General features: G+C 44.7%; 1 protein-coding gene across 1 annotated transcript in view; it reads left to right on the top strand.

Annotated features, from left to right (window-relative positions):
• Positions 1 to 809: 809 nt before the first annotated feature.
• Positions 810 to 12,721, top strand: part of ammecr1 (AMMECR nuclear protein 1) — a 13,905-nt gene continuing 1,993 nt past the window's right edge. The window contains exons 1-6 of the mRNA XM_068600472.1: positions 810 to 2,256; positions 7,569 to 7,679; positions 8,645 to 8,759; positions 8,973 to 9,063; positions 9,156 to 9,252; positions 9,876 to 12,721. The exon at positions 9,876 to 12,721 is cut by the window's right edge and continues 1,993 nt beyond it. Coding sequence (XP_068456573.1) covers positions 1,775 to 2,256; positions 7,569 to 7,679; positions 8,645 to 8,759; positions 8,973 to 9,063; positions 9,156 to 9,252; positions 9,876 to 9,990 — 1,011 coding nt within the window. The 5' untranslated portion in view covers positions 810 to 1,774 and the 3' untranslated portion in view covers positions 9,991 to 12,721. The remainder of the gene's footprint in view (positions 2,257 to 7,568; positions 7,680 to 8,644; positions 8,760 to 8,972; positions 9,064 to 9,155; positions 9,253 to 9,875) is intronic.

Raw genomic sequence — 12,721 nt, 5'->3', positions numbered from 1 at the left:
ATGAGTTATGATCAAATATACCTCTCCTGACAAATGTCCCATCAATTGAAAAACAAACCTATTACTGTTTAGATAAGTGTTTTTGAATGCATGGGAGGTAAACACACCCTCAGGGGAATTTTACTATTTCAATGTCTGATGTTTTACCCATCATCATGAGTCAGGGAAGCGGTCATCATCAGCTGATATGTGTATTATTCACAGACATTTAGACAACTGATGGAGGAAGGGCTGCAGAATGGAGGAGGGGAGTTGGAGAATGATTACAGTTGTCACATTAATGTACCGTGTCGGGGTGCCAAGAAAGCTGGGTGTATGAGACCCAGCTTTTATACCGGCGGCCCTGAAAACAGGCCAATTTCATATGTACAAGATTCCATGAAAGCCACCCGGAAAAAAAAAACAAAATGACAAATTACTTTAACAGGAATAATTTAACAAAAAAAAAGAAAGTGCCCTCGACTGTAACCTGTATTTGAACCCAGAGAGACTCTATAAAGGAAGGAATACATCTTCTGACTGAAATGCACATGCATCCCCTTCACAGGACTATAATCTAAAGAATGAGTCCCGAGCAGACACTCTGGCCTGCATGCCTTTAACAGCTCGCGGATACTGATACCTCCTCATGCACGCGTATGGACGTCGGGAGCGCGCGAGCTTCCACGGCACCGTACATTTCTTCCAAATTGCAACGTGATACCCCCACAAGCTACGCAGGATGTGTAGCGAACGGGCGCAACGCACTTTCTGAATCCGCTTCCGGCGTGCTGCCGACGACACCGACGCCTGTGCCCACAGACCGATCACCGGGCTTCTCCCCGAATGGTAGCAGCTGAGAGGCGGGTGCGCAGCGAGGTTTGCCAAACCCGGAGGATTTCTCACGGCTCGCGGACTAGAATGCTCTTCTATGTGTATCCCCATGAACGGATGACAACCTCCAAACAAACCAACACTGACAACTTCCCCTGCTACGTTTGACGCGGAGCTGGCTTTGAGATTTTTTTATTTTTTATTTTTTAAAGCAGGTCCAAGAACAGGCATCATGCAGGTGCAAACTGTGGGCTAACGTTAGTGAAATGACTTGCTCGGCGCTGACGCGTTGCATTGTGCCACATAACCCCGCATTGTCAGATGCCATTTTACTCTGCGTTATCCCAGCGCCTGGGACTCCAACATACTGGGCCTGTTGTGCAATTAGAAGTTCGTGAGGCAGTGGCAAACAAGCTGGTGCAATGAGAAGCTACGCTGCCCGAGACATTGTGCGCAATTTGTGCTGAAGCTTATGGGTGCTGCGTACTCAAGCTCCCGGCTTCCACTCGGAGAGGCGTGCGGCGGGGCGACAGCGCACTGGCTGCCGGCTTCACATCTGGACCGCCCGACTACTGTCATCTGCGGCCTGTTCCGACTGTGCGCTCCCTGAACTTGTATGTTTAAGGTTAACTGACTGCGATCGTCTCGGATGGTGTCGTGTTAAGGAAAAAGGGGCGCATATTTGGCTGGGACTTGACGTTATCGGTGATCCACTGGAACACCCTGGCTGACTACCCGAGCAAAAAACGCTTATCCAGCTATGGATTTTGCGTAGCAAAGTCACGTATTGTAAAAGGCAACGCTAGGGTGACATTGCAGTCTTCTCACCACATCGGTTATTGCGTCGTCCGACAAAAAAAGCAAAGAGTGAAAGTGGAGTATTGCCCGTCATACGTATCCGCGCAGTGGGATTTCTACGTCTGGTCGGCGTCCCCCCCCCACCCTTCCCGCGGTGACGGTTATGGGTCGGAAGCGGTGTGTCGGTGCAGATTGTTCCAAGATGGCGGCCGGGTGCTGCGGGGTGAAGAAGCAGAAACTGTCGGGATCGCCTGGGTCGGGGGGTCCCGGCGGGGTGGGGGCGGGAAGCGGGGTGGCAGGAACCGGACATTGTGGCTCGGAGTTGGGGATTGGCTCCTCGGCCACCGTTGCAGCAGCGGCGAACGTGAGCAGAACCAACGGCCTGGGGGGACCCGGGGGTAACGTTAGCGGCAGCGGTAGTAGTAGTAGTGGTAGCAGCAGCGGCACGAACGCTCTGTCCCCGTCCCCGGCCGGTTACTCTTCATCCGGCCTCTCCCCGAATCTCAGCTCGGGACCCGGCTCGGGAAGTGGAGGCAGGAAAATGGTCGTCTCAGCGGAGATGTGCTGCTTCTGTTTTGACGTGCTTTATTGCCATCTGTACGGATACCAACCTCCGAGAACACCCAGGTTTACAAACGATCCCTAGTGAGTATTTTGGTCTTTTGTTGTTTTGTTGCATGCCAAAGCTCCTTGTGTAATCTCTAAACAAATGTATGCTGTGGCACAGTGGACCGGATTGCCTCTGGGTGCCGCTTCGGCGTACAGGGAACAAACTGTCACATCGAAACATAATTGTACTTATAGTGAATTTGATGTGAATCGTTCGCGATCATAGCTTTATTTGGCCAAGTTGGAATTTGGGGCCCTGTCGAACAGACTGTCGGCACTGGCCCGCAGCAGGACTATCCCACCGTCAAAATGAATGGTATATGACAGTATGATGCTATGTGACCTACATGAACAACTCTGATGTACTTCAACAGGTTCCGTCGCTCATGTTACTTGGCGAAAAAAGCCATTTGGCGGTTTGTTTGTCCAACTCAGAAAACACAGTTAGCTGACGTTAAGCCTGTTTGCCGCTAACGTTAGCTCCGCTAGCTAGCCACTAACACTTAAGCTAAATGAAAGGGTGGAACGAGAAAGATAACAATCACATTTTTTGGTTCGACTGAAGCAGTTTTGCTCTTTATGATATACCACTTAAACCACCAGGATGTCAAACATCAAAAAGTTAACGTTATAATTTTTAATCTTTTCTTTTGCCCTCAATGAACTCTGGATTGCCACATACTAGGCTTAGCTTTGTTAGCGGCGAGCTACATTAGCTTAGCACCCGAGCACCAATGGGCTTGCGGTAACGATAATTAATTAATTTAATAGAATATGTCTTCCTAGTCTCTCTGGCATCACTGACAGATAACCGGCCATACTACCAGCACGGCTAACAGCTGGTGTTTCTTATTTTTAAAGTGTCGAGTTAAGGGACACTAACGTGAACCGAGTTTAGCGCAAACCAACAAAGAAAATGAGGCTCTTGCTAAGTAATAAGCAGCCCTAAGCATTCCCTTTGCCCCCGGTTTACCGAAAAGACGAAAAACACTGAAATATAACAAAGAAACGTATAGTTTTCAAGCATTCACAGAAACATTTTTTTGTTCTTGTGTGTGTTATGACCAATAATTAATACATGTATGTGTCCTGCCTGTAACCGCACTCTTGCGCCCTCCACTGAAACACGTTGACCCCACCTTACAGCCTGGTAATGCGATAGCAAATGACTTTGCGGGCGTTTTTACTTGCATTACAAGCGACAGAAGGAATTGCACTAGTACAAATAAAACAGTTAAAGTTGCTTTACTGTGTTTTCAACTGTCTGGTAACAAGCAAGGCACTGTTTCACTTCACCATGCTGACACGAAAGGACAATGTTTCATATATTTCCGAGGCTTATGATGGGTTGTGACTAGTGTGTATTTATGTAAACAGTTCCAAGGCTCTCAGAGTATTTGCAGGTAATCCTCTATTATGGGCAACAATTCCCTCATACACCCTGTAAATGCAGGTGCTATAACCAACAATCATGCTTTACAGTAACACTATTATAATTGCTGTTACTGTCAGTTACAATGATCATTAAATGATTATATAACTAAGGCATGTTAGTTGACATCCCTTTAGCATGTAAAACACACACACACACACACACACACACACACACACACACACACACACACACACACACACACACTGGACCCCTTTAACTATGCATGTGTATCTTCTTAAACTATCACACTACCATCTTTATCTTAAAATCACCTCAGTAAATTCCAGGCAAACGGCTTTACACATTCAGATATGAGAACCATTCAACAATGAGTTGACAAGTCCCAGACATACTGCAGGCGCCGCACCTTCGGTGTCAGCCAGACTAACTATAACATGTCAGGTAATGGAGGAATGCATCTCCAACACTGTTTTTGCAAATTCATTCAGGCTTCATAGCACGGCTGCCTCCTTTAAATTCATGCACAAGTTCACACTAAAATATGTGAGCCCCCACCGAATATTTTCTCATTCCTTTCTTGGAGTGTTCTCAGAGTGTCGATGTGTTCATTTACAAATTGCTTTGAAACCCTTACTTTATGGCCCGGTCCCAATCATTAAGCCTTCATGAACATTAATGCTGCTGACTTTTTGAATAATACAAGAATAGTTTGCAGTTAAGCTGTAATAGCTCCTTTTGATCATAACGGATCATTACCATAATTATGGCCCTCTGTTGAACAAACAACGTGTTGCGATGTTCACTTGTAAATTTGCTTTTGTATTTTTTACCTGTCATCCCCAATGTTAGAACTATGTAAATGCTTCTTTTCAAGCAGGGACGTATGGAAAAACGTTTCTAAAAGTCTCAGAACGTCACTGGATGCACTTGAATTATTTTAGTTTTTTGTTCACAACCAATTCTGATCATGCACTCGTTGAACTCTGTCAATCTTCAGTGTGAACAATATGGATTGCTCCTTTACCGTCACCGTATAGACACCAAGGTCTAAATCCAAACGGCCAGCTGTCAAAACTCCCATAAGTTTGAGAAACTCACAAATTCTGATCTGTGGTGTCCTCGACATGTCCTTCAATCGGGGGCCTTGTCAGATTGAATTATTGAAATGCTCAGAACAACCACACCAGTTGACATAGACACAGTGCCCTGCACAGTTAGTCACTAAATAATTCAGGGCCTTAAATTGAGAACATTTCATAATCTTTTTAGGAGCTCAAGCTTCTTGTAAACAGACACGTTATTTGAAGTCATAATGTTAAACACATAGCAATTGTGTTTCACCTTGAGCAATGTGGGTTTGTTTTTTAGACTGGTTGTTAAGTTTAAAAAATAGTACACGCTGAGAGCTGGGACTCAATATATGCGCAACGGTAGCTGCGGCATTTAAAAACCTTTTGTTTCAAGAAGACCAACGGACTATGCTAGCCAGCTAGCGCTGCTGCAGGTATGTTGGTATATCTAGTCAGCTAATTTAGCTAGCATACTTTGTGTGACTGGTTGTATAGCTTAATACGGCAAATTTAGTCTCTTGTTTCTTAATATATATATATATATATATATATATATATATATATATATATATATATATATATATATATATATATATATATATAAAATGTTATGCTTGCTAACATATATATTGTAAACTACTTGAATTTTGTTTCTTAAGTAAGTAAGCTTACTGTAGCTTTAGTAAGTATGCTAAACAAAGTTAAAGATTTCTATTCAAAAGCTTAAAAGCTAGTTAGCAAACATGCTATTTTGGTAATGCACGTTATCTTGTTCATTGTGCTACAAAATAATTGGTGAACACCAGCAATCTTCTCTTTCTACATCGATCGTTGCGTCTCGGCACCCATTTTAACGACGCCAGAAGACGCTAGCCTTTCCTCACTGGGGAGAGAGAGAAATGTCCCAGGAAAGGTTCAATGAAGCCGCAGCAGTTACCTTGCACAGGTGATCTGAGGACCTGCTGTGTGAAACTCTGTAAGACATCACAGTCTACAGCGGAGACCATTAGACATTGCATTGTTTTTCATGAGACTATTTGCACTCATGGCCTGCATGTAGCTGTAACTTTTTTCTTTATTTGTAATTGACCTTTTTTTTTTTTAAATTACTGGATCTTTGAGTTGACATTCTGGTTTTGTAAAACAGTTGTTTCATATGTCAAGAAGCTAAAAATAAAATGTAAAATGTGTTCAAAGAGAAACTGTCATGTATGTTTCTTTTTGTAAAATTGGACTTCCAAGGCCTTTTTTTTTAACAGTGTAGGAGTTCTAACTCAAGACTTAATGGAAACCAAAACATAAATGAGCCAGTGTCACAGTTGGAGTATTGAAACTGTCTTCACCAAGGAAACACTTTTAAGCTCCTTTCTTCCCTCTTTTTCTCCTTTTCTCTTTCTAAGGTTTCATTTTCATGAATACAGGAACAGAGGGAGAAAAAGATGTCACCAAGTAGATGTGTCGGTAGTCCCGCCCACGCAAAACGCAGAGGCTTCGTATTGGTCCGTTGAGAAAGAAAATAAAAAAATTCAAACAAGTAACAAAAATATCTCTGCACTTTTCATGTGTGTCTTAGTTTTGAAGAAAAGACTTTTCCGTTAAATAATCAGTTCACAATCCGTTCCCAAAGAAAGAAGCTGCATCGCAAGTCATCGTGGTGAAATATGAGGGTGTCATGCTGATCTTCTGTTTAACTGATGCTTTTTTAATGGGACCGGTGGTGGGGAGAAGAGCAGAGCGCTGCGATGGTCTGCTAGGCCAAGTTCACACGACATGACTTTCAAAGTTGTCCCATCGCGGTTCTGTCCGCACAACTAGCTGCTCTGTCATGAAGTCATTGTGACCAGCGACAAGGTCACACACAACCAGCCCCTCCATCTGGAATCCCAGATAAGGTTTCCAAACTACATTTTTCGTGAAATCGTATGCCATAAGTAACACAGGCGTAGCGTAGTTATCCATGTGGAGATCAGGCAGCGACTTTGGTCCGCATTGCGCATGTAAAACATGCTTCATGTGTATTGGTCTCATTGGCTGGGGCTCCGAGACAGACATTCAGATATTTATCATGCTGGATGTGTGGATGGAGTCTGTGATGCACCGGCGAGCAACACTTCACACGTAATGTGCGAGTGCCCAGTGAAGGCAGGCTGCCTCTGATCTGGGGCTTTTGTCCCGCAGCTCCAAAAACTGTCGGCGAGGGTAAAATCAGGGCTGAAGTCGCGTAGTGTCAACCAGGCATTACTTGGCGTCAGAGAAAAAGACCTTGGATGGGCATGTGACGGTAAATCAGTGGGATTAACTTTTCGCAGTGAAGATCAAAATGAGATCTTGCGTTTACTGTTGAGCATGTCGGGGTCACGCTGGATCTGAAGCATCTTGACAACACATCACAAAATACACAATCATTGTAGTTTAGTGGCAGGAAGAACACAAACATAAAAAGACACTGTCGGGTGCTGTGAAGCAGGAGAGTGTTATAAAGGGTAAAACTGCTTTTGCTCCACCAGACATGCATGCAATGAACATTACTAAACCCAAACAAGACGCCTTTAAACTGTTATCATCGTATTCTCTGCTGGGGAACAGTTGGGTGCTGTGATGCATCATTTATTGGGTTTTTTATTATCGTCTACTACTAAAGGTTATCAAGTCATGGTGGACAGATGGCCAAATGCAATGAACAAACGCCTGCAGTCTTTGGTTAAAGCTGAGCGATCACGGTGTAGAAAGCAATCGTGCATTTCCTCCCCGATGTGACGTATTGCATCAGAATGAACCGATACGTGCGACTAACTGACTTTAGTTTCCTACAAGATTGTACACAGGATGTGCACTTTATTAAAAGTTCAACTGCTTAAACATGGTCCCTTCTTGTTTTTCAGCCCGCTGTTTGTCACATGGAAAATAGGCAGAGACAAGCGGTTGAGGGGTTGTATAGGTACATTTTCTGCCATGAATCTGCACTCAGGACTCAGGGAGTACACCCTTACCAGGTAAGCAACCACACAGTCACTTTTCTGTGTTTCAAAGCTGTGGACCAATTGCTGCTATAGTGTAAAAGTGAAGTTTAACAACAAGCAAATTAGTATAGTAATAGTATTATTATTAGTAAATAACCCAGAACTGATAGTTTGCCTGTGCATGAGTGCAAAGAAACCTCACAATTTCTGTTTCTTATAGTATTTTTACTTTTGTTCTGTTTCATTCATGTAGCTCGCTGTGTGGAGCGAGTATCTCCATTGATCTCAGGTCCTGGGGCTTCAAAAACATATTCAAAAGTTATTAGTCTTTTTAAGTAGGTTTTTCCTTTAACAGTCTTCCTTTGACGTACATTTATTTAGACCAATGGATGCAGGTTACTGTATATGGGTCAGCACGTTCTTTAACAGACAAACTGCTGTTACAGTATGCTGGACACACAATCTGTCAACACTGATGAGATATAGAAAATGGCAAAAACAAAGAAGTCTCGATGACCTTCACTCATGTGATCAGATGGAGAGTTACACAAATGAATTGTATAACTGTAATGTATGGACTGATGTAAATATTTGTATTTATTTTAATTTAAAAAGCATAAAGCTGTGATAATAAAAAGTATTGTGTAGTTGTATTTGGGAAGTCCAGACCAGCACAGTGACACGGCGGGTTGAACGTTGGTGCTTCACCCGGCTGGTGCAGTAAATGATGAATCCACTCACTGATGTTCACGTCTCTTGAACGAGAGGAGAGCGTCTTCACACATTACAGAGTCCACGCTCTGAACACGCTGCTCTGCGTGCACAGGTTCAATATACAGCGGAGAAAAGACATCGCTGATCCATCGTAACACGCTGGACACCTTCCAGTAATAAAACAAAGACGAAAAGTTCTGAGTGCATTGCGTGTTCAAACCGTTGGACCTTTGTTGTAACGCTGCTGTTGTTGTGCTTCCTGTGTGTGTGTGTGTTTGTGTCAGTGCCCTTAAAGACAGCCGCTTCCCCCCGATGACAAGGGATGAGCTGCCTCGCCTCTTCTGCTCAGTGTCTCTTCTCACCAACTTTGAAGACGTCGGTGATTACCTTGACTGGGAGGTAAGACATGGTTTGTAAAAAAAAAAAAGGTCTCTCTGCATTTAATACACGGCAGCTCCTCCACATTTTATTTAAGGTTAATTTTTTGTGACCCACACACAAAAACCAGTCGTCTATCTTGAATTGAAGCTTGTTTTGTTTTTTACACCTTTGACTTTGTTTGACAAATCGGTGCGTGGGTTTAAGACTGCGTTGTTTCCTCTTGAATCGCAGGTGGGTGTTCACGGTATTAGGATAGAGTTTTTCAATGAAAAAGGATCAAAGCGCACCGCCACCTACCTACCAGAGGTTGCAAAGGAGCAAGGTGAGCTGCTGGTGTCCTCACAGTTCAATCTGCTTTTTACAAAGACAGCACGTGTAAAGATACTAAACTCTTTCATTGTGTTTGTTATAAAGGTTGGGACCACATTCAAACCATAGATTCCTTACTACGAAAGGGAGGTTACAAAGCTCCCATCACAAACGACTTCAGGAAGACCATTAAGTTAACCAGGTAAGATGTACGCGTTGTGTTACCCTCAGGCTCGCTGCTGTGTGTCTCACGTACTCTGCTTTCCACAAAGGTACTAAAATGTGTCCTAAAAGTCACTGGGAGATGCATAGCAGTGTGTATGGAAGAGCTCTACCGGGCAGCAGCACTGAATATAAAGCTGTATGTATATATATTATATCCTCCGCTCTTTAAACTATAGACTTTACACATCAAAGTCTTTTAAATGTTAAGCAACTTAAGGCTTTTTATGGCTCCAGAGGCAGCCGTTAAATTGCCTTAAGTGATGTCACTTGAGCTCACCAGAGTTCTGCAGCCCGCTAGACTAACTCACCCACATCTCCAAATGCACCGTGTACGGTGCAGTTGCATTATGGGTAATGTAGTTTGACAAGCAAGCAGAATGCTCGTGCTGCATCAGCTTGATTCTTTTTAAAAAGGGACTGTTCAATGTGAGACCGGCAGTGCTGAACACATGCAGAAGAAGAAGAAACTAACGCTCAGAGATATCAGTAGTGGCCGGTCTGGGGGGCGGGGCCTCAGCGCGTCCTGTGTGTTGGCTGATCCCAGCTCTGCTCTCATGCCGGTCAGCCAGCCGTCACCAACACATCTCGTCTCCTCCCCAGGTACCGTAGCGAGAAGATGACAATGGGTTACGCAGAGTACATCGCCCACCGCCAGCACCATCACTACCAGAACGGCATCGGGCACCCGCTACCGCCCTACAACCATTATTCCTGACAGCGAGCCGCATGACCAATCACTGGACCTCTCCGCGGACCTTTTCCCAGGAGAGCCCGCCCCCTCCTGGTCTAGCTATTTCTACTACTGTACCATTTTATGATGATAGTTTCCGTTGCCATGCCGGCCGTCTCCCAGACGTTGACATGGCAACGGGTGGCAACGAAACATCATTTGATAACGGCGAGAAATCCACATCTCGTTTCTTCGCCTGTGGTTAAGTTTTTGCAGCATATGTATACCAATATCTATAAACCCCCCTATCCAATAATACTTTGAAAATCAAACAACTATTAGATTCTTTTCAGCAAACCTAATCCGGTGTTTGATTCTGTGGATGGAAGGAAGTCTGTTTTCGGTGGATTAGTCTCGCGCTTCTATTGTTTAGGCTTTGCTACAATTTTACATTATCTAAAAAAGAAAAATGTAGTTTCTTCCTTTTGTTTAACTTAGTATCCAGACATGTAGCAAAGCAACTGCAGTTCTCAAAGGCTGTGTCGTCTATTCTGACTCCTCTCAAAAAAACTAACACAAAAAAATACTGATTGACTGTTGAGCTTTGTAAACTCTTGTAGTGTTGTAGTTGGAACTATATATCGGGATCTGTATACTCCAAAGTCTAGATGGTAGGATTGTGATGCCCTTTGCTGGTAGTGTGTGTTGTTTGAGCGTGTGTGTATTTCTGTGTGGATATAGATGTTGGTATGCCAGAAGATGGAAACCAGTCGAGTGAATTAGAAATTGGATTTTACCAAAAGATTCCCCACAGAGACCGTTTTGAAGATGCCCTCCTTTAGTATTTGTTGTGTTTCGTGGTGGACCCGTTCACACCCGTCTGAGTTTGTCTGGCTTTCAGCCACGAGCCCCTCTTCTGATTCTTTGTTTAACGTTTTAAAATGTAAGGTCATGTGTGGAGGAAGCCATGTTGTCTGAGGATAATCACTTCTTGGCAGGGCATTTCTTATTCTAAAACAGTGTCTGAGCAGCTGCAGGTCCCTGGAAGAGAAAGAAAACACAATTTGCATGAGCAAAAAAGCTTTCCTTTGACTGTATGTCGGTTTCTGAGTTTACCGACAGCGAGTCACTCGACAGGGCCGTGCTCCAGCTCCTTAAAGCCATATTCTCTTTTTATCCCACACTTTGTAAGAGTCATCTGTTGTTTGGCTTGAAGTGTTTTGCATCGGGCACCACTTAGTTGGTCCCCTGTAGTGTGTAAGGTCTTGAACCTCTGAACGCAAACTCTCACCAGCCGGCGTCGCTGAACACCCGTCTCACCCGGCGGGTTCGTCGCCCGTCACGCCGTCAGATTATAGATAACCATTTGTCACTATTTCACAAAGTGTGAAGCGCTCAAAGAGAGGCATGTAATGAACACGTCTGTGGTTTTAGAGATGCATGCCACTGCGCTCGTCAGACGCTGAAGCGCGAGTTGATATTTAGTTGTTGAAGCCGCACCACGCTCTGCTGTTCAGAGAGATACCCGTTGATCTGTGTGTCCACGGCGTTTAGACCTGTAAGCCTGTTGTGTCAGCTGTTTGGCAGGAGGGCGAGTGAGCCAGTGAGCTGGAGGGGATCCTCTGAGCGGGGCCGGCGGCTCGCCGTTAAAGTCTACAGATAAAAGCCAGGGCTTTGTTAGGACTCAAGAAGCCATTTCTCATCTGACGATCACTTGTTGTGACTCACACACTCACACACACACACACACACACACACACACAGACACGTTGGATTCACTTTCCAGAGTGTGTGAACTGTCGAGGATCACCGCGATCCGCCTGCTTTGGGTTCGGCTGTAGTTCCACTCCCTGAAAAGGTCTGAGAGGTTCTGGTTGCATCTTTCTTCGTACCAGCCTTTACTAACTGACAGGTTATTTTTCTTTATGCAAAAAACGTCAAGGGCTTTTGGCACTCCATCCACAGTAACCCGAAATGACCCCGATTTAAGTTGTGTTGCCTTAAACCAGTGATCTAGTAAGAGATGGGCCGGTGGGCGACGCTCCGGCTGCTCCTCCGTCCCGTGGTTTGCCCTCCCCTCTCCCATCGTCACACCACAGTGTAGGAAAGGGCCTCAGATGTCGTCTTCGTCACTGGAACGCTAACCCCCTCGCAGACAGACGGGGGCTCCCGTACGCCTGCGTCTCCTTCACGTCTTACCCAGCTGCTGGTCCTCAATTCTTTCATTTTTGAAAGCCCCACATAAACACATTCTCTTAAAAACAATGTCGGGCGCTGTGGTGTCGTTCCCCCTAAATGTTTAAAACCCGCGGGCGGGCGGCTTCGCTCGCGCTGCGTGAAGCGCTCGACGGAGGAGCGGCGAGGCGATCGTTTCCTGGTCCAACAACACAGCACAACCTGAATTCTTCTGCTGCAAAACCAAATTGACCATGCTCTTTTACATATATGTCTTTGTATACACATGCAATGTATTTAGTTGCATGTATGTATGAGTATGAGACCTATGGTTTTATCCATGATATGCTTGATCTACGGCTTAGACGCTCTTATTAACCATTAAGAGATTTAAAAGACAAATATGGTGCTATCAAACCTCATATTGGGGTGGTCACAGCTCGTGACTGGTCATGCGGACTCATTGATCATATCATACTTAAAGATGCCGCATGTAAGATTTTCTCCTCGGTGTGTTGTCGAGTTCTGACGGCACACTGAAGGATGTGACGGCCCCCGAGCATCTGTGCTTTCATTCACCAACGCGGGGTTCGATTCCCTA

Source organism: Clinocottus analis, unplaced genomic scaffold, assembly GCF_023055335.1.
Source record: "Clinocottus analis isolate CAN_PGR_092001 unplaced genomic scaffold, fCliAna1.0.p SCAF_5, whole genome shotgun sequence".
NCBI lineage: Eukaryota > Metazoa > Chordata > Actinopteri > Perciformes > Cottidae > Clinocottus > Clinocottus analis.
This window is presented reverse-complemented; position numbering and strand designations above follow the sequence as displayed.